Below are 25,889 nucleotides of genomic sequence, written 5' to 3' on the forward strand. Positions count from 1 at the left end.
GAGTTTGGAAGGTGAAAGTTCAAATGTTGAGATGGTGCATGCCCTCAGGCCATCTGTTAACTTGTGGACACCCAAAGGCAAAGAAGGGGCATTAAATCAGTGCTTCATAGTCATAATCCAATGTACTGCGTAGCTTCATGTCATTGAGAAACTTTATAGCCAAATCATGTATAAGTCGGCTCAGCTAAATGTCTAAATATCTTCTCTAACATAATGGAAGTAATATCGGTAGGGCATTGATGGACAAAACGGTTGCACTGAGAATATCAAGTTTGGATTAATTTGATAAAAGGGATAGTTTACACAGAAATTTAAATGATATTTGCCAGGGTGGACAAGGAAACACAGGACCTGGAGAAGTGATTATTAAAATCCAGACCAATATCAGCAAAAGTGATTGAAGAATATGGGATTAGTGGATTGTTGAAGAATAGAAAATAAAAAGGAATGATGTCTGATTTACCCTAGTGGCTAAAAACTAAGGTTTACTGTCTTCCGTGTCCTTGTCACATCTGTTGGGATATAAAGGACTTCAGCTGTATTCAAGGTTATAAGCAAAATAGTACATAGCTGGTGATTGAAAAATCAAGAGAGAAAATTAACATTAGTGTGTGAGCCCTCACTAAATGATTGTTTTATTCAGCATGTTGAATCAAACGATCCCTGTAGCTCATGTGTATTGGTGAGTCTTTGTGCATTTACAGAAAGGATAGCATTCAAGGTCTACAACATCACTTTACCTACTTATGGGTCTATATTGCGCTACCAATGGTCTCTAGGTTTTATGGTTCAGCTGTGAGATCAGCCTGAGGCCTTTCTACATTACTTACCAGCGGTCGATGAATGCTGAGACAGTTCTGCGGCTCCAAACTTCTCAATGAAGAAAGCATGTTAAACATCAATTCTTAATGTTTCTAAATAAGTAGGAAACGTGAACTGTTTTACGGTCTGAATTTGAAGGGCCTCTCTTTATACTAAATATGGGCCATTAAAGGCCAATTATACTTCGTTTTCATGAATATATCTCTACTAAAGATAAAAGACTTCAAATTATAGGTTCAAGACTGCACTTCATTTAATAAGAAATTAGTGTTTTTTGTATAGATAATCACCTGCAATCTCTTAAAGGAATCTTCCGGGTTCAGTAAACCTAATCAACAAATGCTGTTGATTAAGTTTAACTTGTATTGACTCTGGGACATTCCTTTTAAGTACCTACTTGAAGTAAAAGAGTTTAAAAGTAAAAACTGAGCAACACTAGCTCAGCTCTTCCAGCATATTGCGCTCCTTACCTTGCACCGACCACAGGCGACTTCCTTCCGGGGTCGAGGGAAGCTCCAAGAGGCTCTTCGCCAAGCGAGTGAGTGTCCTTGTTGAGCTGCTGCAGCCGTGAGCTGAGCTCACTGATCACAGTGGGCTTGCCTTCCTCTGCCCCTGCAAGTGGACGGGGTTCCACGGGGTCCCCCCACAACTTCGAGCGTCTCTGGAAGAGGTAGCGCGGTCTGGCCAAGCCTGAGGCTCCCGCAGCAGCTGCCAGAGCCGCTGCGTGCTGCGAGAGCAGTTCACTATCAGAGGACTGCTTGAGTAGAGGGTCCCTGAACGTCACCGGGCCCTTGCTGAGCTGGGACTTGAGCTTTGGCTTTGGAGGCACTGGCGGCTTATCAAGAATAAACGTTTGGCCATCTGCGTGGGTGGTGTAGGTGTCCGTGGGCTCGCCGCTTTCCGAGGACAGAGTGGACATGCTGGAGACGGTTGAGATGGTGCTTGTTGTCTCTAGGTGGTGATCGCTGGAGCTACGAGTATCGACCTCTTCCACTCCGGAATCAGCAGCAGATTCTGGGCCCAGGTGGGACTCAGACGGCTTCCCTGAGGCTGCTTGTGGGCCGCCGCTAGCGGAGACCTGTGCTGCTGCGGCAGCCACTGCTGGAAGGGTGGGGGGAGGGGTCATCTGCACCAATGTCGGAGCAGGAGGTACTGCCTTTTCGGGTGCCTTTGCAAGAAGGCCATTGGAAAATCCATTTGGTGGAGGAACCACGCCAATTTTGCGGAGCTCCTCTCGCGTCTCCTCATCACTAGAGGACAGCATGGCAGGTGGTAAGGTGACCGTGTAGGGTTCTAAGTCCTCCTCAGAACTACCCTGAGCCAGGATTTTATCTGAGGAAGGGCAGGGAGGTGGCTGGGTGGTTGGAGTTGCGGTCGGAGTTGGGGTGGATCCTGGAGACACATCAGGACCAGGGGACTTAGCACGCTTTATTTCGGCCAACATGGGTTTTGGGCTCTCTGACAAAGCCCCTTTAGGAGATTGGGCACTGTGCACTGGGCTTGCCCCCATGGCCTGCCCATTACTTGTGGCATGGACCATGATTAGCCCAGCAGTTTTCTGCTGAGATGTGTCCATAATGCTGATAATCATACTCTTCTTATCATCAGTTTTCCTGTCCTCTTTGCTTTCTGTCCTTGCCTCCAACACTTTCCTGGTGGATATGGGGCTCCCCCACTGAATCTTGCTGGTGGGGACAGAGGTGTCATATGTCCTTTTCGTTCCAGGGGAAAAGGGGGGTGAGATGAAGTCCACCTCCCCCTCTGACCGCACTGCCTCTTTGGTCTGGGTCTCCATGTAAAGCACCCCTCCAGCAGCTTCATGTTTAATTCTGGGCTCAGGGCTGCTAGAAGGGGACTGACTCTGGGAAGTTAATGCCCGTTCCCTTGCGGCCAGCGCAAGTGCCAGTGGAGAGTTAGGGTCCAGGGGCTTGCCCGTCAGTGGGTGAATAAAAGTGGTGCCCCCAAGGGAGGGAAGCAATGCCAAGGCAGGAGGTGGCAACTGACCAAGCTCACGGGTGAGCAATCGTTCATCAACAGAACGTGACGGGGTGAGTGAGGGGGCCTCAGGGGTTGGGGCTGAACTGCCCTCCATGGTTCCCACTGATAGGAAGACTGTGGATTTCCGCCTCTCCTCCAGACGACGTTCACGGTCTTTCACAGCATCGGCAATTGCAGCAGCAAAGGGTCCTTTACCTTGAAACAATCCCTCTGCCTGAGCTTGACTGCGCTCCTTCAAAAGCAGCTGTTGTTGCTGGTAAATATCAGCCCTGCTGGTGTGGTGGGCTGCTAGACGCCCAGAAGGAGAGTGTTCTCTGGCATGGAGGGATGCCAGTGCTAGCGAGGCTCTCTCCTGAGCATCTTCCACCTGCAGTTGCTTTACAAGAGGGCTCTTCCTTCGCTGCGGCTTGCTCGGAGACGGCGTGAACAGACCCATACTGAACTGGCCCACATTGGCGTAGGGGTTATCAATGATTCGACCTTTCCGCTTCATCCTCTCGGGTGGAGTCGAGACAGGACCTGGCCGTTGGAAATCCGTTGGCTCCACAGGAAGGTGGGTGGAGTCCTGCAGGATAATCATGGAGCGAGCTTTCTTCTGTCGCTCCATGTGGGCGGCATGACGAGGGGGCTCAAACATCTCCGCCGACATCGTCTGCGGCAAGCCGTGTAGTCTGGGCTCAGAGCCTGGCTTAAAACTGGAACGGCTGGGGTCGTGAACTCGGCCAGGAGGAGGGGGCGGACAGAAGGAAGGAGGAGGGCCCGTATCGAGATAGTAAAGCAATGGTGGAGGTGGGGGAGCAGTTTGGGGAGGAGGAGGGATATTATGGCTGTCTCTCAGTGTGTCCGTCATGGAGGAGCTCCGCGGAAACCTGTGCTCCGCTGCTAGGGCAGACAATTGATCTTCCTCTGTTGCTCCTGCATAGACAGACAGATAGATCTATAAAAAACGTATTTTGGGTTTGGCAAGGCTCAGATAATGAACAAGTGTGCAATAGTCTCTTCACTCTTACAGCTTTCCCTTTTCTTAGCATCTCAAATGTTACTTTGTAAGAAAGTAATGTGTTGCAATGCATTTACATTTGATGAAAAAGGAATAGACCAATAGGAAGAAAGGAAGAAGCCAAACACTTTATTGCCATGTCAAATTGAGAATTTCAATCAGGTATGGAGTGAATGTGTAAAATATACCCAAATGATTACCAAAAGACTTGGTTCTGGCCATGCTTTTTGGCAGCTGCATGTGGGCTTTTTCCAACGCTGGGTGAAGAGCACCATGAAGAGCCAGACCCTGCCGCTCAAAAAGAGACTGCACAAAAGCACACAAAATCACATGGATTCTAAAAAGATCCAGAAAGGACATTTTGCCATATTATTAATGCAGAGTTGTCTGTTGGACATTTTTGAAGTACCTTGGAGTACCATAAAACATGGTAAATAAATATTGTATCAATTAATATACAACAGTTAGTTCCGCTCCTCGAATCTGATTGGACGAGAAACGTTCCATGAGCACTGATGGTCAGACACCATCAGCACTCAGATGCACTCGTCGTCCTAAACTAAAGTATAAGAGCAGTGCAGATGTGTTAAAAGCTAATGTAGGCCTTTTTTTTGACATTACATATGTTATCCAGCAGATTTTTGTGTGTAATATGAGCCAGTTGGTGAGGTGAAGTGAACCCGTCAGTCATTGTTTACATAGAACAGCGCTCCATGATCGCTCGTATGACTACTACACTACTAAAGCAAGGAAATAGCTTTAAACAGATTTAAACTAACAACATCAGCATTAAGGCTCATCATAGCTAAGAGACACAAAAGACTGATTGATTACAGAAGTCAAGGTGCTTAACTCTTACTGGAGTTTCCACATTGGATAGATACTGTTTAAAATGGCGGAGGACATTGCGGTTTCTATAGGGAATGACTCTTGTGCACCAGCTACCGCGAAATAGAGAGGAATACTCCCGCTTGGACAATAATTGAGAAAGCTGATCTTCAGAAAGCTGACAGCACCTCTGCTTGGGTGTGGCAACAGGTGATTGCACGCGCTCCATCTCTCTCTCTCACACACACACACACACACACACACACACACACATGCATCATCCAGCAACCAGCAACGCATATTCTGATCGATCGCTTAAGAAAGTAGTTCCATGCACAATTACGTTTTAATGACCGTACTCAGTTTTTCCTAATTTTTAAAAATGTACTTGTTCATCAAACTGTTGTATATAAGTAATATCACACTCGCAATCGTGCTATGTGACCCTAAATAAGCACTGCTGTGATTACCTAAGGCACTCGTCCTGCGGCCGAATCACAGCATAAACGGTTACAAATCCGAATCGGCACATCTATGAGTCAACGCCTTCACCTGCATTCTGGCGACTAATTTAATGTGTGCATGTCTTTTTATGTTTGACAAAATGTATTGATCAGTTTATTGCTGTGCATGTAAATACACTCATTCACATGACTGTCAAAAGGTGCCCCGATTAGTTTGAGACAGTGTGTGTATCTTACACTAATTTCTGCTGGTGTAATCCGGCGGCTGGTAGGACGTTGCTTCACCGTGGCTGCTCTGTAATCGACCTCCACTTTTGGTCTCTGTACTGACTCCTGAGAGGCCAAAACCTCATCTAGCCTGTCTGTCAACACACACACACACACACACACACACACACACACACACACACACACACACACACACACACACACACATAAAAAAACACATTCATAACACAACCACACACAACCGAATGAAATATGCATATCTAATCTGATCAAAAGCAGTGGAATGCAAAAATGACAATGTAAATATGAAAGGTTTAATGGCATAATATTGTATTTCCACTATGTCACAATGCATCAATGATCCTTACTACTGGCAAAAGGTGTATTAGGATACAATGAAAACACAGTCAACTCCAGCATGAGCAAGGCATGAGATGGCTGCATCAATGCACGTTGGATCTTTGCATTGATTTAGAGTCTTAGACGGTTTCTATGAACTTACCTCCTCTTCTCCTCCTGGCAGAGGCTGAGCATGAAATAAATGTACAGAACACTTCTCCATTAAAGACTCACAGCAGCAAATGTCTGTTGATACGTGTTGCAGTGTGTGAACGCGAGTTTGAGTGTGTTTGTAATGAACTCAGTAAACTCAGAGCACAGACAGTGAGAGAGAGAGAGAGAGAGAGAGAGAGAGAGAGAGAGAGAGAGAGACAGCTGATGTTTTAAACAGCACATATAGGTGAAAGACGGAGAGACACATTATAAATAAACAAGAGAGCAACAGAGAGAAAGACGGGGGACGGATGCAGCCATGTGTGTGTGTGCATTAGTGCAGGGAGAAATAGTTCAAATGATTATATCTCAATATTTTCATCCTTTTGATTATATTCAATTAATTAAAAATAAATATATATTTATGCATTTGCAATGAAATGTCTCAAAGAGGAGATTTGCTGTTCAGTCAGAGAAACCATCATTTCAACCAAACAGCCATTGTTGCCAAGTAGATTCAAAATGTCAAATAAAAGGTAAAACAGTCAAATTATCAAGACACGTTTTCCCACATTGGTGGCTGTGGCTCAGGTGGTTGAGCGGGTCGGCCACTTATCGCAGGGTTGTTGGTTCGATTTCCGGTCCACATGACTCCACATGCCGAAGTGTCCTTGGGCAAGACACTGAACCCCAAGTTGCTCCCAATGGCAGGCTAGTGCCTTACATAGCAGCACTGCCAATATTGGTGTGTGAATGTGTGTGTGTGTGAATGGGTGAATGGGACACGGCTCATTTTAAAGAAGCACTATATAAGTGCAGACCATTTAATTTATCCAAATTAATTAATATTTTTATAATGGATTTTCATAGTTTAATATTGAAAGTCTGGGACAAGGCTAAAACAGTAAGATCTGTACATAAAAGGTATTTACAAAGTACCAAAAATAAATGATGAAGACCTGGTAAATGTTTACAATTCAGCTTCAATGTGACCTTTATATAACAAAAAGAAAATAAACCCCTGGGACATTCAATTTCCAAAAGATAAAGAATCATCCATTTTTGCTCTAAGGCACGAACAAATAATTGAAGCGGTGTTCGAATTGATGAATTGAAATGGAGATTCGCTTAAACTTACAGACTCTAAAGCTCCATGTCTTACAACTCTCATCCTCACAAGTATTGCAAAGCTAATAGTATCTTTCTAAAACTCAATGGACTAAAATAATAGCAATTTTTACAATGCTGTTGTATATCGCCAGCGAAAACATTGCAAATGTTCAACATATTTTGCCCAGCCTTGGTGTAGATGTGTTTGCATGAGGGCATCTTACCCAGCTCCTCCAGCTCAGCTGTCATGCTCTTGGACCTCAGCGTGAGGGTGGTGCTGGGCGCTCTCTTCGGAGGAGGGGGAGCTGTGGAGGAAAGGCATGGAGAAGATGAGAAGATGGGGTGGGAGCCTTGACGACGGCTGCTCACCGGCTGCTGCCAGCGTTTGTTCACCATCTTCATCCGCAGATCTCTACAAACCACACTGGCGCAACACAATTAAACTCGCTTTCTTTCTCCAGATCACACAGCTATCAGACATTTCCTGGGCACCTGTGAAACCTCAAACAAACTTCCTTCTTTGATGGCCTTCTAATGGTAGAATAACCCCCAAAACCCTTCACATTTCTCAAAATACAACCGTTCCTTTTTCTCTTGGATGCGATGGCAGAGTTTTCCCTTTGTCTCTCAGAAAGGAGTCTGTCCCATTAGGCTAAGCATGCTACGACTCCCGAGCACCGCTTAGCCACACTCAACTAAGCAAAGAAGGGAACAAGAGGCGATTTCCAGGAGATCAGAGGCTTCTGTTGTCTCCTCAGTAACAAGAACTCTTCACTACTTCAGCTAACAACCTTGCGGACCGAAGTGGAGATGGAGAGAGAGAGCGAAGCAAAGAGAAACACCAAGGCACTAATGCAGCACTTACTTCAAACATGCATTGTAGTAACCATGGCAACTCTGGCAGGAGCAAGGCCTGGGTATGTGCATTTAAACTGAGAGAATCTGCTGTATGTGTGAGAGTGAGTTTGTTTGTGTCTGTGTGTGTGTGTGTGTGTCTGTGTGTGTGTGTGTGGGAGGATATAGCCACTAAACTAACAACAGACACCTTCCTTTAATACTTGTATATCAGTTATATGTGTGTGATAGTTTGCATTCCAACAGTTTACACAACTGTGCAATAACTTTGCAGGTGCACGTGGTTTTGCCAAGCAGCACATGTTCCTGGGTCAACCAATCATACTAATGTTGCTCATGCAATATTTTACTTAATTTGGCTCTCAACTAAAAATAAGTTTACATGCAACCAAATAATCTGTTTATAATCTGACTGACCATCAGACTGAAAAGCATTCATGTAAACACATAAATTATCCGATTGAGCTGGATCCGAATAAAATTTTCTCCCCAATTTCGAATGTCCAATTCCCACTACTTAGTAGATCCTCATGGTGGCGCCGTCACTCATCTCAATCCGGGTGGCGGAGGACAAGTCTACGTTGCCTCCGCTTCTGTGACTGTCAATCCGTGCATCTTATCACGTGACTCATTGTGCATGACACCGCGGAGACTCACGGCATGTGGAGACTCCACGATCCACACACAACTCACCACACGCCCCATTGAGAGCGACAACCACTAATCACGACCACGAGGAGGTTACCCCATGTGACTCTACCCTCCCTAGCAACCGGGCCAATTTGGTTGCTTAGGAGACCTGGCTGGAGTCATTCAAACTCGTGACTCCAGGGGTGATAGTCAGCTTCAATACTCGCTGAGCTACCCAGGCCCCCAACAAAACGCATTATTAAGGGTATGTGGGCACGCACAAAATATTCTGCAGTGCCCATGTTTTTTATGACATCACATAAAGCAAAATAGAAAGTTGTGTCATTCTTAATAGGGACTTTTAAGCAGCAGATGCGGCTACACGGCATTCTGACATCGCAACTATAATTAAAGCATTTCTTCTTTGCCATAGTGACAGTCAATGACAGAATATGTTTTACAAGAGATGATGCCAAGTGAGCACAGTAAATAGCCTAAACATCCTCCTCAGAACATATGTTAAATTACACAAGGTTATAGGCTTTGAATGAAAAACCTCAACACTATCAATAGTCGATTATAAATTTAGATGTAAGCTATTTATATCGTACAAGAGTACAACTCTTCTTCTGACAGTTATTTAACACTGCGAACATCCCTGCTGCTGTTTAAATGATGATTAATGATCAAACGCTCAGTTCCGCCATCATTATTGCTTAGATATTTTTGCGTAGCGTCTCATCTGCAGCTGTAGCTTAAAGTCCCTATTGTTTTGTTTCCATTCCACATTTGTAAACTCCTTGTGACAGGACGGACAGGCCTAATTAAGCCTCAGAGAGGGATAAAGGCAGTGCGAGAGAGAGAGAGAGAGAGATTTACAGACAGCTGTCCTACACCTTTGTGTGTTTGTCTTTTTGTTTCAGTTTTATATTAAACTATTATTTATATTGTGAAGCCGGTTCTCAACTCCTCCTTTCGATTGATCCCTATACACTGGTGCCGAAACCCGGGATGGAGGAGGGATGCGCCGTAGTAGAGTCCTCGCCACTACCATCCACCCCAATGGAGCAGCCGTGGCCATCCGGCGGAGGATGGAGGAGACCAGCCGCTTGGAAGCAGAGGAGGGACTCCCAACCAACCACCTGGAACGGTTACCACTGCCAGGGGCGGGGGAGACCCCTACAGTCCACCAAAAACATGATGGGGCGTTCCATACGCCAGAGGCCGGAGGTCTGCCTCCGATCCGTCCGGGGAGGCATGACTGCCTTCCGCTAGAGGGTGGAGGAGTGGCCGAGGACCAAGCTGTGGCGTATCGGAGAACCGGCGAGTAACTGTTTTTTTTTCTCTCTCTCTTCCACTGCTGCTCCATGTTGGCCTTTCCCTCTCTTTTTAAAATGATTTGTTAATTTGGCACGATCGCCGTTACGCAAGTGCCACACTTTTATTTTTTTGTTTCCCTCCCCTTGTCCCTTCCCTCATCCAGGTAGACGGGGATGACCTGCTAGCAGATGGTGCGGAAAGGGGTGTACGTCATGCCTGGGGCATGGCATGGAAGTGGCATATGCCTGTTTAACAGGAATGTTGTTCCAGGATATTGTCATACTTGTCATATTCCCAGTCAATTAACTCAAAACCACTGTGAACTAAATCACTATTAATCTACTTAAATTAGGCTTCATTTCTCTCTTTTGATTTTAGGGTAATATTTGACCTGTTTTTGTGAGATTTGCTCATTTACAAAGCCCTTCTATCATCAACTGAATTGCACGCACAGGTCAACGGAAGATCAGGATTGTGTGGGAGTTGCAGATAAAAGCATGGATATTTAACATGGACACTGAATAGGCTTCCACTTTGGGTTTGGTGGTTTAGCTGTAGAAACCTCATTCACGATGGCTAAATCAAATCGATTTTATGCGTGCACAGAAAAACACTTCAGCTCTTCAGTCTGCTTAGTGATCACAGTTTCTGTGACAAACAAACCTGTCATTTAGTTAATGCCGTTTACGTTTCTCCCTTTAAAAACACGACCATTACCACTGCCAATGACTACAATCATTTTACTTGCACATTTAATTCAAACTGATGGAGTGTGTACTCCAGGTAGGGAAGGAGGTATTGCCCCAAGTGAAGGAGTTCAAGTACCTCGGGGTCTTGTTCACGAGTGAGGGGACAATGGAGCGGGAGGTTGGCCGGAGAATCGGGGCAGCGGAGGCGGTATTGCACTCGCTCTATCGCACCGTTGTCATGTAAAGAGAGCTGAGCCGGAAGGCAAAGCTCTCGATCTACCGGTCAATTTTCATTCCTACCCTCACCTATGGTCAAGAATGCTGGGTCATGACCGAAAGAACTAGGTCGCGAGTACAAGCGGCCAAAATGGGCTTCCTCAGAAGGGTGGCGGGATTCTCCCTTAGAGATAGGGTGAGGAGCTCAGTCATCCGTGAGGAGCTCGGAGTAGAGCCGCTGCTCCTTTGCGTCGAAAGGAGCCAGTTGAGGTGGTTTGGGCATCTGGTAAGGATGCTCCCTGGGCATCTCCCTAGGGAGGTGTTTCAGGCACGTCCAGCTGGGAGGAGGCCTCGGGGTCCCCCAGTCAGAGCTGGTTAATGTGGCTCGGGATAGGGAAGTTTGAGGCCCCCTGCTGGATCTGCTGCCCCTGCGACCCGACCTCGGATAAGCGGTTAAAGATGGATGGATGGGTTTAATTCAAACCGTCCTCTCACGGTTACATTTCTTCCTACTTCTTATGTTTGAGTGTCGATTCACCTGGCTGAGACAAACCTCTCACTGTCTGAACACATCCAGTACAGAGCATCAAAAAACGGTTTCCTAGCAACCCGTGCCTTTAAGAGCACTTCTGAGTGACTCCAATAGCCCCGCCCACAACAAACAAACAAAACGATCAGCTGGTGTGACCTAGATGTTTCAGCAGGGTTATAATACACATATAGGATATAATCCTTATATTTACAAATCTCAGCAGACGTTTGGTCAATTCTGATGGTCAGTGTAGTGAATGAGATCTTACCCTTCTTCCGGACCGACTCCTCAGTCTCTGGCTTGCGCGTAACCGACACCACCTTCATCAGGAGGCTGTTCCCGCCCTGCCGGATGAGTGACACCACCTGCTTGTGCCCCACCTTTACCACGTTAACACCATTTACCTGAAAAACCAATCAAAAACAACCACCCCTCCATCACTTCATCTCAAACCGTCTCGAAGGTCTATACGCAACAGTTATTTATTATCACAGTTAAATAATACTGTATATACACATATAATGTTTACGCCTTGTGGCTTTACATTTGAAACAATGTGTATTTTAATGTTTATGGACTGGCCCCATTCACTTCCATTGTAAGTGATAGAAACTATTATGTGTGATGTGTGATGTGATTGCTTGTTTTCCATGCATTCCATACCTCGATGAGGAAGTCTCCAGTCCTAAGCCCCGCCTTCCAGGCCACGCCCTCTAAATCAACAGACTCCAGGTACTGCAGTGCGGGAAAGGCAGGCGTGGGTGTAAACTCTTCGATCGGCGTCTCCGCTGTATGCAAACAGAAAATAATATTTACTGTCACTTACTGGTCATGAAGCAGTGTTATGCATAAAAACGGCACACATCACATTTGCATACGTTTAAATATTAGCATGAAATAGGCTGACTGTTCTGTTCCTTGTCTAAGAAAGAAAATGTCTGTGGAAATAAATGGAATTCATAATAGGGATGCACCAAGTGGGTAACAGATGGCATTAAGAACTCATAACTCCAACCCAGGATGGTGCCACTCGAGACACTGTGCATGAACAGACACTGGTGAACACTATATATTGTCAAACGCAACTGTCTAATAATACTGTTGAGTCATCACTTTATATGTTACATAATCAGGGTCACTGGTTCTCGTGTGCAACTTCATCATTTGGTGTCATCAGCAGAGTGCGTGCGAACTGTCCACGTGCAGTTCAGATTTTCTAAAAAAGGCTAGTGTATAATTTGCTTTTGTCGCTCCATCTTGCACATGGTCGAGCACTCAGGATTTCAAGGTATTCTCTTTTGTTCACGAGCCTGCAAGGACGTGTTCAATGCATGCACACTACAACTGCTTTGTGATACACTTTCAATACAGTCAACCGCAGGTGCATGCACAGCGACCCTGCTCTGTGTTGAAAAGAAATTAGCATCACTCGCACTATACATGCTTTGCCTTGACATGGACAGTGTGCATCTCTGCTTGTCATCTGCACATGTGCAGGATTCGCGGTGTGCGTGCATTGAACATGTTTATATGGGCTCGCGCTCGACCATTCGCAAGACGGAGCGGCGCGTGAAAAAACAAAGTATACTTTTGCCTTAAAGGGATAGTACTGAAATTCTCTCATCATTTACTCATTCATATGTCACCCCAGATGTGTATGACTTTCTTTCTTCTGCAAAATTATTTTTTGATTTTTAGAAGAATATTTCAGCTCTGTAGGTCCATACAATGCAAGTGAATGGGTGCCAACATTTGACGCCCCAAAAAGCACATAAAGGCAGCATAAAAGTAATTCATAAGACTCCAGTGTTTTAATCCATCTTTTCAGAAGTGATATGATAGTTGTGAGTGAGAAACAGAAAAAACATTTAAGTCCTTTTTTACTTGACTGCCCAGTATGGGGTAGTATGTATGATGAATGTGAGTCACCAAAAACACAAGAAGAAGAATGTAAAAGTGATCTGTTTCTCACTCACACCTATCAAATCGCTTCTGAATACATGGACTTCCACTGGAGTCTTATGGATTACTTTCATGCTGCGTTTATGTGCTTTTTGGAGCTTAACATTTTTGGCATCCATTCACTTGCATTGTATGGACCTACAGAGCTGAAATATTCATCTAAATATCTTAATTTTAGTTCAGCAGATGAAAGAAAGTCATACACATCTGGGATGGCATGAGGGTGCGTAAATGATGAGAGAATTGTCATTTTTGGGTGAACTGTCACTTTAAGTGTCTGAAACATTGTAACAGTTTTATAAACAAAGGTTCTTCAAAGGTTCTTTCTCTCATAATTTTCTCTCTCATGCCATCCCAGATGTGTATGACTTCATTTCTTCAGCAGAACACAAATGAAGATTTTTAGTCTGTAGGTCCATACAATGCAAGTGAATGTTGACCAGAACTCAGAAGGTCCAAAAAGTACACAAAGGCAGCATTAACGTAATCCATACGACTCCAGTGGTATATTCCATGTCTTCAGAAGCGATATGATAGGTGTGGTTGAGAAAATTATCAATATTTATGTCCTTTTTTTACTGTAAATCTACACTTTCACTTTCACATTCAGCCACCTACTAGCTGGGGCTGGTCAAAGGTTTTAATGTGTTTCTCACCCACACCTATTATATCGCTTCTGAAGACATGGATTAAACCACTGGAGATAACTATTATGCTGCATTCATGCCCTTTTTTGGACCTTTAAAGTACTGGTCACCATTTACTTGCATTATGCAGAACAACAGAGCTGAGATATTCCTCTAAAAATATAATGTGAACGTTGATGTAACTTTTGACTGTAACAGCATCAAACTGAGGCCATGTCCTATTTCGTCCAGAGCTTGACGCCTCGTCTTACCTTTCGCTCCTCGCAAGACAAAGCCAAATCCCTCATTTTCTTTCTTCTGTAAAACAGCATTCTTCTCCTCGATGATGTAATCACTGGGGATGAGAGAGAGCAGGACAGTGAGGTCAGACTCCAGCACCATGATGGGCTATACCTGGGACGCCCCCCACCAGACAACCACAATGCCACCCTTCTCCACAGATGAACCAATCAGGTTTATATCTGAGGCTGTGAGAGTCCCAGGTGGATCGTCTGTCCTTCTGTTCGACTCCAGAGTAGCCCCTCTAACTGCATTAGAAGATTGAATCAAAGGCTAACATCGTGCTTCTTATGCTATTACATCAAAGGAGAGACAAACTGAGGGCCTTTAACTCTTTCTCTCTCACTCTATGTCCAACTCTAAATGCAGTGGAGACAAAAGAAATCCTTTCAAAGGCACAAATACCAAAAATGACATTGTTAAACATCCATGCCTTACAGTGCAGCCCATCAGTGAAAATAGAGAGAGAGTGCTCACAAAAGAGAGACAAAGCATTTATCTTGATAGTGGTCTTTTCCCTGCACTAACCCCCCTAAACACACATACACAGTCCATCTGTCTGGATGCATGGACATAGCTATCATCAGTGCTAACAGCAGGGACAAATCTGTTCTTCCTTATTCCTTATGTGAGCTACAGTTACACGCCTGTAGACACGATCAGCCCCCCGCCAACACACATATACAAATAGTGTACTTAGACATTCAAATATAACACTGCTAACATCATTGCTATGAGCAACTGTGCCGTTCTGCATTCGCAGTGATTCATTCGGCAGATGCTTTTACCCAAAGCAACTCGAAGTGTTATTCTAAACCCTTGGTTAATGTGATGCTCGTTTATCTTATTCCACGTTTCACACTTTTCATATTTTATCCTGGGATCGTAATTAATCTGACGTAATCAACTTGCAAGATTTCATATATTTGCAATACATTTTTTGGAAACACAAAATATGGTTTGGTATGGTGGTTTCAAATGATTAGTTAAAAACTGTGTAAAATTATATATATATAACATATATATAAAAAATTAAAAATACTTGTATATATGTATATATTTATTTTAACTGTCTCCGAATGGTCATACCACAATATGTAGACATTTATATACACAAAATATAGAAACATTTTGCTTTTAACCCCAGAAAAAAATAATAAAAATTACTTTGAACAAATATATTATAATCTAATATTTATTATCATATAATCTAATATTTATTATAATATAATACAATATAATATTTATTATAATATTATATAATATTTATTATAATATAATATTTATTATAAAAATATAATATTTTATTTAATATAATATAATATTTATTATAAAAATGTAATACTTATTGTAATATAAAATTTAATATAATATAATATTTATTATAATATAATATAATATTTAATATAAAATAATATAATATTTATTATAATATAATATATATTACAATATAATATTTAATTTAATATAATAAATATTTATTATAATATTATATCAAATGAATTATAATATACAATATTATTATATTAAATATTATATCATATTATAATAAATATTATATTATAATACATATTATATTGTATTATATTAAATTAATATAATATTTTTATAATAATTATAATATTATATTATAATAAATATTATTTTATATTATATTGTATTATATTATATTATTATAATATAATATTTATAATAATAATATAATATTATAATATAATATGTATTATAATAATATAATATTTATTATAATATAATATAATATAATATAATATAATATAATATAATAGACTTTAAAAATTGTACAATTGTCTACATGGTTGAACCGGTCCAAAGATAGAATATTTAATAAATTAATAGAATTCACAGATAATATTATTATTTAATTGTTTACAAAACTAGAGTAAGAACATTTTTGCAATTGGCCTTTTGACCTCTTATCGCTACTGAGATATAATCCTTGTGACAACTAGCCCCAGTCTCTCCAACATTTGAGCAGTAAATGGGAATCAAACAATGATCTTGGCTTTGCAAGCGACCTTATGACCTTAAGGTCATTCTTAAATTCTATTCACTCTACGATAGAAATCATTTCTTATAACATCCTAGCACTTTAATTACAAAACTCACAATCTGTCTAAAAATAGAGAGTAATGTAGAATAATTACCACGAAAGTGGAACATGATGACTGTGTCCCTACAAGCTGTTTGTGAGGTCACATGATCTGAGACCAGCACAATGACTGGCGTCTGTCTCATGAACTATTAGAAGAATATTCATATCTTTCTCTCTCACTGATTCTTGTCTGCTGCACCCCGAGGGACTTCATCACTGATGCATTAGGGGTGACAAGAATCTAATTAAGGAGTGGAGAATCAATTAGATCAATTACAGATGATTCGGTTTCGTTAGCGCCTCGGGTTAACAAGAACGGGGGTGTCCTACAGAAGAGCAGTCGAGCATCGGTTAAACACATGGGCATTGTTTAGGAATTACTGCATAATAAAATCCAAGTAAAGCCAATTACTTACTGGGACACCGGATGATTTATAAAACAAATGCGCTTGTACTTCATATTACAATATCCATGTTATAAATACACAAGTGAAAACTCTTTAACATGCCTCTTACAAAAAGGTCCCGTGGTGATAACATTAGCTTTGATGTATTAATCCATTTATGTACTGATTTTTGTCTTAGTTTATTCACAAATACATAAAAAATGCATTACTCACTATGATGAACAAGCTTTCAATTTCTGAGCTCATTTTGAAGTCATTTTGATATTTTTTACGGGGCTTAAAGTGAAAAATGTCGACATGGGATAACCATCCGAAAACAGTTCAAATAAATAAAATAATGCAATCTGAAAAACTTGATAAAAGAAATGTTGGCAAGTTTAGTTGGGAAAAATCTATAATTATCATTTCTTAAAAAATAAGCAGTAAAACATTGTCTATTAATATTATTAATAATTAAAAAAACTTTTGTCCACTAAGACAAAACCAGGTGATGCTAATCAGGTGTAAATACAGAAGACATTGGTGTCTCTCTCTCTCTCTCTCTCTACCTCTCGCTCTCTCTCTCTCTCTCTCTACCTCTCTCTCTCTCTCTCTACCTCTACCTCTCGCTCTCTCTCTCTACCTCTCTCTCTCTACTCTCTCTCTCTCTTTCTCTACCTCTCTCTCTCCCTCTACCTCTCTCTCTCCCTCTCTACCTCTCTCTCTCGCTCTACCTCTCTCTCTCTCTCTCTCTACCTCTCTCTCTCTCTACCTCTCTCTCTCTCTCTCTACCTCTCTCTACCTCTCTCTCTATCTATTCCCCAGGTCTGTCATCTCATACCTTCTTCTTTGCTATATCAATCAATCAATCATATATATATATATATGTACATATATACCACAGAACAGTAAACATGCCCCTAAAATTTATGACCTGATGTGCCGGTGTGTCCTCAAGTTACTTGCATTATTTCTACTTTGAAACAAACACAGCAACAACACAAGAAATACGTCACAGACATTGGTGATGAAATGATATATTTGCAACTGTTTAAAATAAGGTTTGAAACAAGAGTGGTCCTAAATAAAACAAATGATGTCATGCTGTCCTGGAGAGTGTTAACCATCTTCAGCCTCTAGATGGCTGTAAAGGTTCATGCATAAAACAAGCCACAGCAAAAACCCTTAAAAACTAAAACCTGAAAAATGCTGCACAGACCCGAATCTAATGTTTGCACCAAATTCTGTCAAATGAGGTTCAGCACGGTTATATTCATAGCTGAAAGAAAACAAGTAAATTAATTAGGGCTGTCATTCAATTAAAATTTTAATTGAATTAATTACATGGTGTGCCGATAAATTAATCGAATTCATTGCATATATAAATATTTGCTGAGAGAGTCCCTTGAATAACAGTAATTCAATATATAATGATGAAATAATGAGCAGATAGGCTCAAGGGCCCTACAGTGGCATCTTAATGGTGCTGAGGCTTGAACCCCGACCTGCTGGTCAGTTGCTCAGAGCCTTAACCACTGAGCCACCACTGAGCCACCATTGCCCCATTTCTGTCCGCAGAACTGCCCACTGGATTTCTCTGGATGTTTTTGGCTCTAGAGACCAGAAATACTCAAAGCAGCCTGTCTGGCACCAACAATCATCCATGCGATCTAATCAGCCAATCATGTGGCAGCAGTCTAGTCCATAAAATCATGCAGATACGGGTCAGGAGCTTCAGTTAATGTTCACATCAACCATCAGAATGGGGGAAAAAAATTTGATATCAGTGATTTGGACCGTGGCATTATTGTTGGTGCTAGACGGGCTGGTTTGAGTATTTCTGTAACTGCTGATCTCCTGGGATTGTCACACAAAATAGTCTCTAGAATACAATGCAAGAGAATGTGACCAGAACTTTGAAGGTCCAAAAAGCACATACGCACAGCATAAAAGTAATCCACAAGATTCCAGTGGTTTAATCCAGGTCTTCTGAAGTGATATGATCAGTGTGAGTGAGAAGCAGAACAATTTTAAGTACGTTTTCTGCCGATAATCTACACTTTCACTTTCACATTCAGTCACCTACTGATTGGGGCTGGTCAAAGGCGGAGAATGATAGTAAAAAAAGGACTTAAATATTGTTCTATGATTACTTTTGTTTTATGGATTACTTTTACATTTCCTATATGTGCTTTTTAGATATTCAAAGTTCTGGTCACCATTCACTTGCATTGTATGGACCTGCAGAGCTGAGATATTCTTCTAAAAATCTTCATTTGTGTTGTGGAAAAGACAGAAAGTCATACACATCTGGGATGGCATGAAGGTGTGTTTAAGCATTCTACTACCTATAGTTAAACATTCAAAATTATTAAAAAGTTATTGTAGAATTATTTAATGATAAGAAGTTATAGAATAGAAGTGACAATTTATGTTACATATCATATATATTGAGCTGTATAGAATGTATACTGGATTATTCATACATGCATGTGATACTTTTGTCTTGTCTTAGTGGCTTTTCTGCAATTTATATGATATGATGTCCCTCAGTTTGCTATGGTTGCTAAGACTATATGAACAACGTCTCAACGTCCCAATCGCAGACCACTTGTGAATTAGTAGCCAATTAGAGCGCAGGAGGCGGGACCTACCTGAATAGAATGGGGGGAAAAATCATGCATGTTCCTGAAGGGTTGTTTTGTTCTCTGTATAAGCTGCACATTGCCTATACAGCTGAAGTTTCACTTACTGCCCCCTGGAGAAAACAGGTGGTACTTCAAGCTAGAATTTCTCAGGAATCTTCCTTAATACGGTCCGGTGACATGATTAAATGCATTTTTTTTTTTATTATATACAATTAAGCTCACTGAATTAACGTGTTAAATCAACAGCACTAAAATGTATTTATGTCCACTTATTTTAGTTATTAAATATTCTCTTAAATTCCGTTGTCTTGGTTTTTATGCAATCTGAGACTATTTTCCCCTTAAGGTGCCTTCATGCAACAAACCTGTCTGTTAAGTCAAGACAGCAGCCACAGAGTCAAGCCTCGTACACACATGCAGCGACTTCCAGTGACAAAGCGACTTGATCTCAGTCATTTTCAATGAGAGCTGGCGACTTCGGTGACAGCGACTTTTGGCGACTAGATGTAGGTGTGTCCAGCGACTTGAGAAAGTTGAGAAAAGTTTAACTTTATGCAAAGGAGGAGCAACTTTAGGCTAAATAAAAGTGCAGCTACTATCTACTTAGAGGGATAGTTCACCCAAAAATGACAATTCTCTCATCATTTACTCACCCTCATGCCATCCCAGATGTGTATGACTTTCTTTCTTATGCAGAACACAAATGAAGATTTTTAGAAGAATATCTCAGCTCTGCAGGTCCATACAATGCAAGTGAATGGTGACCAGAAATTTGAAGGTCCAAAAATGAAAATAAAGGCAGCATAAAAGTATTCATAAGACTCCATTGGTTTAATCTATGTATTCTTATTGGTGTGTGTGAGAAACAGATCAATAAGTCCTTTTTTACTATCAATCTCCACTTTTGACCAGCCCCAACCAGTAGGTGACTGAATGTGAAAGTGAAAGTGTAGAATTACAATTAAAAAAAGGACTTAAATATTGATCTGTTTCTCACCCACACCTATTACATCGCTTCAGAAGGTCTGAATTAAACATCTGGAATATTATGGATTACTTTTATACTGCCTTTTAGGCCTTTAAAGTTCTGGTCACCATTCATTTGCATTGTGAGGACCAACGGAGCTGAAGTGTTCTTTTAAAAACCTTCATTTGTGTTCTGCAGAAGAAAGAAAGTCATACACATCTGGGATATCATGAGGGTGAGCAAATGATGAGAGAATTAAATTTTTGGGGTGAACTGTCCCTTTAAATGGGGAAAGACTGATATCTCCAAAACAGTTGGTCAAGATTACAATCAAAGAATATATTTAAAATCAGCAGTAAAATCGGACAATGTTAGTATCACAAACTGTGAGTCTTTAGCTCAGATTATGCTAAAAAACAAAACAAAAACACAATTTTTTTCAGGCTGGTTCAGCTAATGCGCCATCTAGAGTTAACTGACAATTGATGTCTGCTTCTAATGGCTGATTGGCTCTTTTACCTGTAAGGCGGGACTTCCTCTTTTATTTGGGCGTTCCAATTCCTCTCATTTATTTTAAAACCAGTGGTCTGTCTTGATATAAATAGTCTGTGACTAAAACTGAATTTACAGTTTTTGTTTGTTATCTGTTTGCCCTGAATCATCGAAATGTCCATGCAATTATACACAGGGACTGATGCCAACTCCAACCATAAGACATGGGAGACTTCATATGCCACTCCCTGAAACTTGGATTTAGGATGGACCACACCGAACCTCATCGAAATGACCTGCCGGTTGAACTGCGACGCAACTCACAGATCTCTGGCTGCATCACCTCGGTCTAATGATGGAAAACTATACACTCTTGAAATGGTATACATAGACTATAATTTCAATGGCAACAAAAGCCTTCATCAGCCATCTAACAAAGGACAATTGCATCTATGTGAACTTCTGCAGTTTATCCAGGATGGACTTTAAAGACATTGGTCATTAATCTTACAGTTTATATAAAATATTGGCGTGATACTATTAAAAATGACTTGACCTGACTCTGTATGTACCTGTGTGAGAAGTTGTCGTAGGAGCCCACAGTGTAGTGTCTGAACAGCCTCTTGGTTCGATCCTCTCTCGTCTCTGAAAGATAAACATGGCACATATTAACATACGTCATACATACAGCACATCAAGCATTCCTTTAACATACGTCAATCAATGTTATTTTTGTGCACTATCATTGCAGAGGCCACGGCAAAAATGTGTAATCAACCTTGTGCGGAAATGTGCCTGATTGTTTGTTTAGAATGGTAGACAAGCTTAATTAAATGCATGTGGGCAATGTCAACTGTGTGTGTGTGTGTTTGGGGGGGGGGGGGGGGGCAGTCTAGTTAATTCAGTCAGAGGGTCCGGCTAATAAGTCTGGATTTATGTGATTGGACTTTGGGCTGAAAATCAATGCACAGTTCCCCTTCAGAAGGCCAATATGCTGACACACACACACACACACACACACACACACACACACACACACACACACACACACACACACACATGTTGTGTTTCCATGTTTTATGGGGACTTTCCATAGACATAATGGTTTTTATACTGTACAAACTTTATATTCTATCCCCTAAACCTAACCCTACCCCTAAACCTAACCCTCACAGAAAACTTTCTGCATTTTTACATTTTCAAAAAACATAATTTAGTATGATTTATAAGCTGTTTTCCTCATGGGGACCGACAAAATGTCCCCACAAGGTCAAAAATTTCGGGTTTTACTATCCTTATGGGGACATTTGGTCCCTACAAAGTGATAAATACACGCACACACACACACACACACACACACACACACACACACACACACACACACACACACCCTTGTATGCTAACATACAAAAATAGACACATGGAATCGTACAAAAATGTCTTGGCAAGCATAGACAGTCAAACACACACACACACACACACACACGCGCACTGGATTCCTAGACACGTAAGAAATTACATTACATCAGTTATTGAATTAAACTCTGCTCTCTGTGTTATTGAATTCAACTTCTCATCCTCCGTCTCTATCTTGTCTTAATATACTCGGTGACCTACTTGCTCTGGTCTGATTACTAATGCATATTTTCCTCTGTCTGTTTCTTCCGTCCCCTGTCTCCACCCCTCCCTGTGTCATACTTCTATTATTCCTTTGTACATCTCTGTTTTACCACAATCCCCTCTTCATTTCACTGTCTGCATTGTGTATCTGTAAATGTGCTGGCAGATTTTACATTGAGGGCGTGAGCGTGTGTTGTTTAACAAAACAGTTCATATAATTCCACGACGAAGCCTGAATACTGACTTTTGAACTTCTTTAAGAAGCCCAAGTGTGATTAACAATTACATTATATTGGCAACTGATTACATTTCAGGAGAAAGAATTAGAGCAAAAGAGACTCTGTCCTTGTCTGTCGCAATAGAACTGAGAACTAAAAGCGTGCATTAGGTAAGAAAGGACACACAGATCAAATTCACGAAAGAGAGTGAATGAGAGAGAGAGAGTGAGAGAAAGAGAGAGTGAGTGAGTGAGAGAGCAAAAGAGTGAGAGTGAGAGAGAGTGAGAGAGCAAGAGTGAGAGAGATTTGAGAGTGAGAGAAAGAGAGAGTGAGAGAGAGAGACTGAGATAAAGAGTGAGAGATTGAGAGAACAAAAGGGTGAGAGAGTGAGAGAGAGAGAGAGTGAGAGAGAGGCAGAAACTGATCAGATGCCGGTGTTACTGGGGGAGATCAGATCAGATGCTGGTGTTACTGGGGGAGATCAGATCAGATGCAGGCGTTACTGGGGGAGATCAGATCAGATGCTGGTGTTACTGGGGGAGATCAGATCAGATGCTGGTTTTACTGGGGGAGATCAGATCAGATGCTGGTGTTGCTGGGGGAGATCAGATCAGATGCTGGTTTTACTGGGGGAGATCAGATCAGATGCTGGTGTTGCTGGGGGAGATCAGATCAGATGCTGGTTTTACTGGGGGAGATCAGATCAGATGCTGGTGTTACTGGGGAGATCAGATCAGATGCTGGTGTTACTGGGGGATCAGATCAGATGCTGGTGTTACTGGGGAGATCAGATCAGATGCTGGTGTTGCTGGGGAGATAAGATCAGATGCTGGTGTTACTGGGGAGATCAGATCAGATGCTGGTGTTACTGGGGAGATCAGATCAGATGCTGGTGTTACTGGGGAGATCAGATCAGATGCTGGTGTTCCTGGGGGAGATTAGATCAGATGCTGGTGTTACTGGGGAGATCAGATCAGATGCTGGTGTTACTGGGGAGATCAGATCAGATGCTGGTGTTACTGGGGAGATCAGATCAGATGCTGGTGTTACTGGGGAGATCAGATCAGATGCTGGTGTTACTGGGGGATCAGATCAGATGCTGGTGTTACTGGGGAGATCAGATCAGATGCTGGTGTTGCTGGGGAGATAAGATCAGATGCTGGTGTTACTGGGGAGATCAGATCAGATGCTGGTGTTACTGGGGAGATCAGATCAGATGCTGGTGTTGCTGGGGGAGATAATATCAGATGCTGGTGTTGCTGGGGGAGATAAGATCAGATGCTGGTGTTACTGGGGGAGATCAGATCAGATGCTGGTGTTACTGGGGGAGATCAGATCAGATGCTGGTGTTGCTGGGGGAGATAAGATCAGATGCTGGTGTTACTGGGGGAGATCAGATGAGATGCTGGTGTTGCTGGGGGAGATCAGATCAGATGCTGGTGTTACTGGGGGAGATCAGATGCTGGTGTTACTGGGGGAGATCAGATCAGATGCTGGTGTTACTGGAGGAGATCAGATCAGATGCTGGTGTTACTGGGGGGATCAGATCAGATACTGGTGTTACTGGGGGAGATCAGATCAGATGCTGGTGTTACTGGGGGGATCAGATCAGATACTGGTGTTACTGGGGGAGATCAGATCAGATGCTGGTGTTACTGGGGGGATCAGATCAGATGCTGGTGTTACTGGGGGGATCAGATCAGATACTGGTGTTACTGGGGGAGATCAGATCAGATGCTGGTGTTACTGGGGGGATCAGATCAGATGCTGGTGTTACTGGAGGAGATCAGATCAGATGCTGGTGTTACTGGGGGAGATCAGATGCTGGTGTTACTGGGGGAGATCAGATCAGATGCTGGTGTTACTGGGGGGATCAGATCAGATGCTGGTGTTACTGGGGGAGATCAGATGCTGGTGTTTCTGGAGGAGAACAGATCAGATGCTGGTGTTACTGGGGGAGATCAGATGCTGGTGTTACTGGGGAGATCAGATCAGATGCTGGTGTTACTGGGGGAGATCAGATGCTGGTGTTACTGGGGGAGATCAGATCAGATGCTGGTGTTACTGGGGAGATCAGATGCTGGTGTTACTGGGGAGATCAGATCAGATGCTGGTGTTACTGGGGAGATCAGATGCTGGTGTTACTGGGGAGATCAGATCAGATGCTGGTGTTACTGGGGGGATCAGATCAGATGCTGGTGTTACTGGGGAGATCAGATCAGATGCTGGTGTTACTGGGGGAGATCAGATGCTGGTGTTAGTGGGGGAGATCAGATCAGATGCTGGTGTTACTGGGGGAGATCAGATCAGATGCTGGTGTTGCTGGGGGAGATCAGATCAGATGCTGGTGTTACTGGGGGAGATCAGATCAGCTGCTGGTGTTACTCAGATTAGATCAGCATCTGATCTGATCTCCCCCAGTAACACCAGCATCTAATCTGTTACTGGGGGAGGACCATCATTCATCAGTTGCAGCTAAATTCATTTTTGAGCTGCACACCCTCAGAAACCAATCACTGCCTTAATGTACTTCAGTCACAGTACTTTTATTCTCTTATGTTCATAATGTCGTGTTAAATGCATATTTTATTTTATACTGTACAGTGTATATTGTTATTATAGTTTTTATTTTTATTTTTATTTGATTCATTACCTGGCACCTTATTTTAATTCTATCTTATCATTATTATTTGTCTTGTCATTATCTGTTTTGCGTATTAATGCTTTGGCAATATTGTATGTAAACACAATCATGCCAATAAAGTACTTTTAAATTGAAATTGAAAAATAGAGGGAGAGAGAGACTGAGAGAGAGTGAGAGAAAGAGTGAGAGAGAGAGAGAGAGAGAGAGTGAGAGAGACAGAGAGTTGCTACACTATTTGACCATTTTGATGAAAAAAATGAGTGATATCCAGTATTGTATAAAGTACCCATTTGTCTTACTTAAGTAAAAGTAAATACACCTTTATGTCAATTGTCCAGAGTAGTTCAAAAAGTAGTTAAAGTAGTTAGAGGCAATTTTGAAATCCGAATTTTTAAAAACGTATCAGTAAATATGCTATTAAGTTGTCTGTAAACAACAAAGTGTCTAAAACATATAGAAGAATAACATGGTGTTCTTTTATCAATTTGCACATCTTTTAAAAGTAAACAAACTGTGGCTGGTCGCTATACATAACCATCAGACTGTCTCTTCTTATCCAAGTGAGCCGTCATAAGCTGCCAATAGATGCAGGTAATTTGGTCGCATATACAAGAGATTTACTCACAATGTAGGGGGCTCATGGTTGGACTGGTAATCTGGCATACCGGGTATTTTCACGGTGGGCCGGCGCACTTTGGGGCCAATCGGCGTGGACTGGCCATTGGAAGG

The 25,889-nt window shown here is 42.0% G+C and overlaps 1 protein-coding gene across 1 annotated transcript in view; it reads right to left on the reverse strand.

Annotated features, from left to right (window-relative positions):
• The window catches only part of LOC127622725 (SH3 and multiple ankyrin repeat domains protein 3-like), a 236,979-nt gene that overhangs the window by 4,383 nt on the left and 206,707 nt on the right, over nt 1-25,889 (reverse strand). Inside the window, 9 exon segments of the mRNA XM_052096777.1 lie at nt 1,293-3,735; nt 4,021-4,126; nt 5,350-5,474; nt 5,843-5,866; nt 7,167-7,247; nt 11,453-11,588; nt 11,848-11,972; nt 14,045-14,127; nt 21,251-21,323. Of these exon segments, the coding sequence (XP_051952737.1) occupies nt 1,293-3,735; nt 4,021-4,126; nt 5,350-5,474; nt 5,843-5,866; nt 7,167-7,247; nt 11,453-11,588; nt 11,848-11,972; nt 14,045-14,127; nt 21,251-21,323 (3,196 nt within the window).

This window comes from Xyrauchen texanus, chromosome 29 (assembly GCF_025860055.1).
Source record: "Xyrauchen texanus isolate HMW12.3.18 chromosome 29, RBS_HiC_50CHRs, whole genome shotgun sequence".
NCBI classification, from domain to species: domain Eukaryota; kingdom Metazoa; phylum Chordata; class Actinopteri; order Cypriniformes; family Catostomidae; genus Xyrauchen; species Xyrauchen texanus.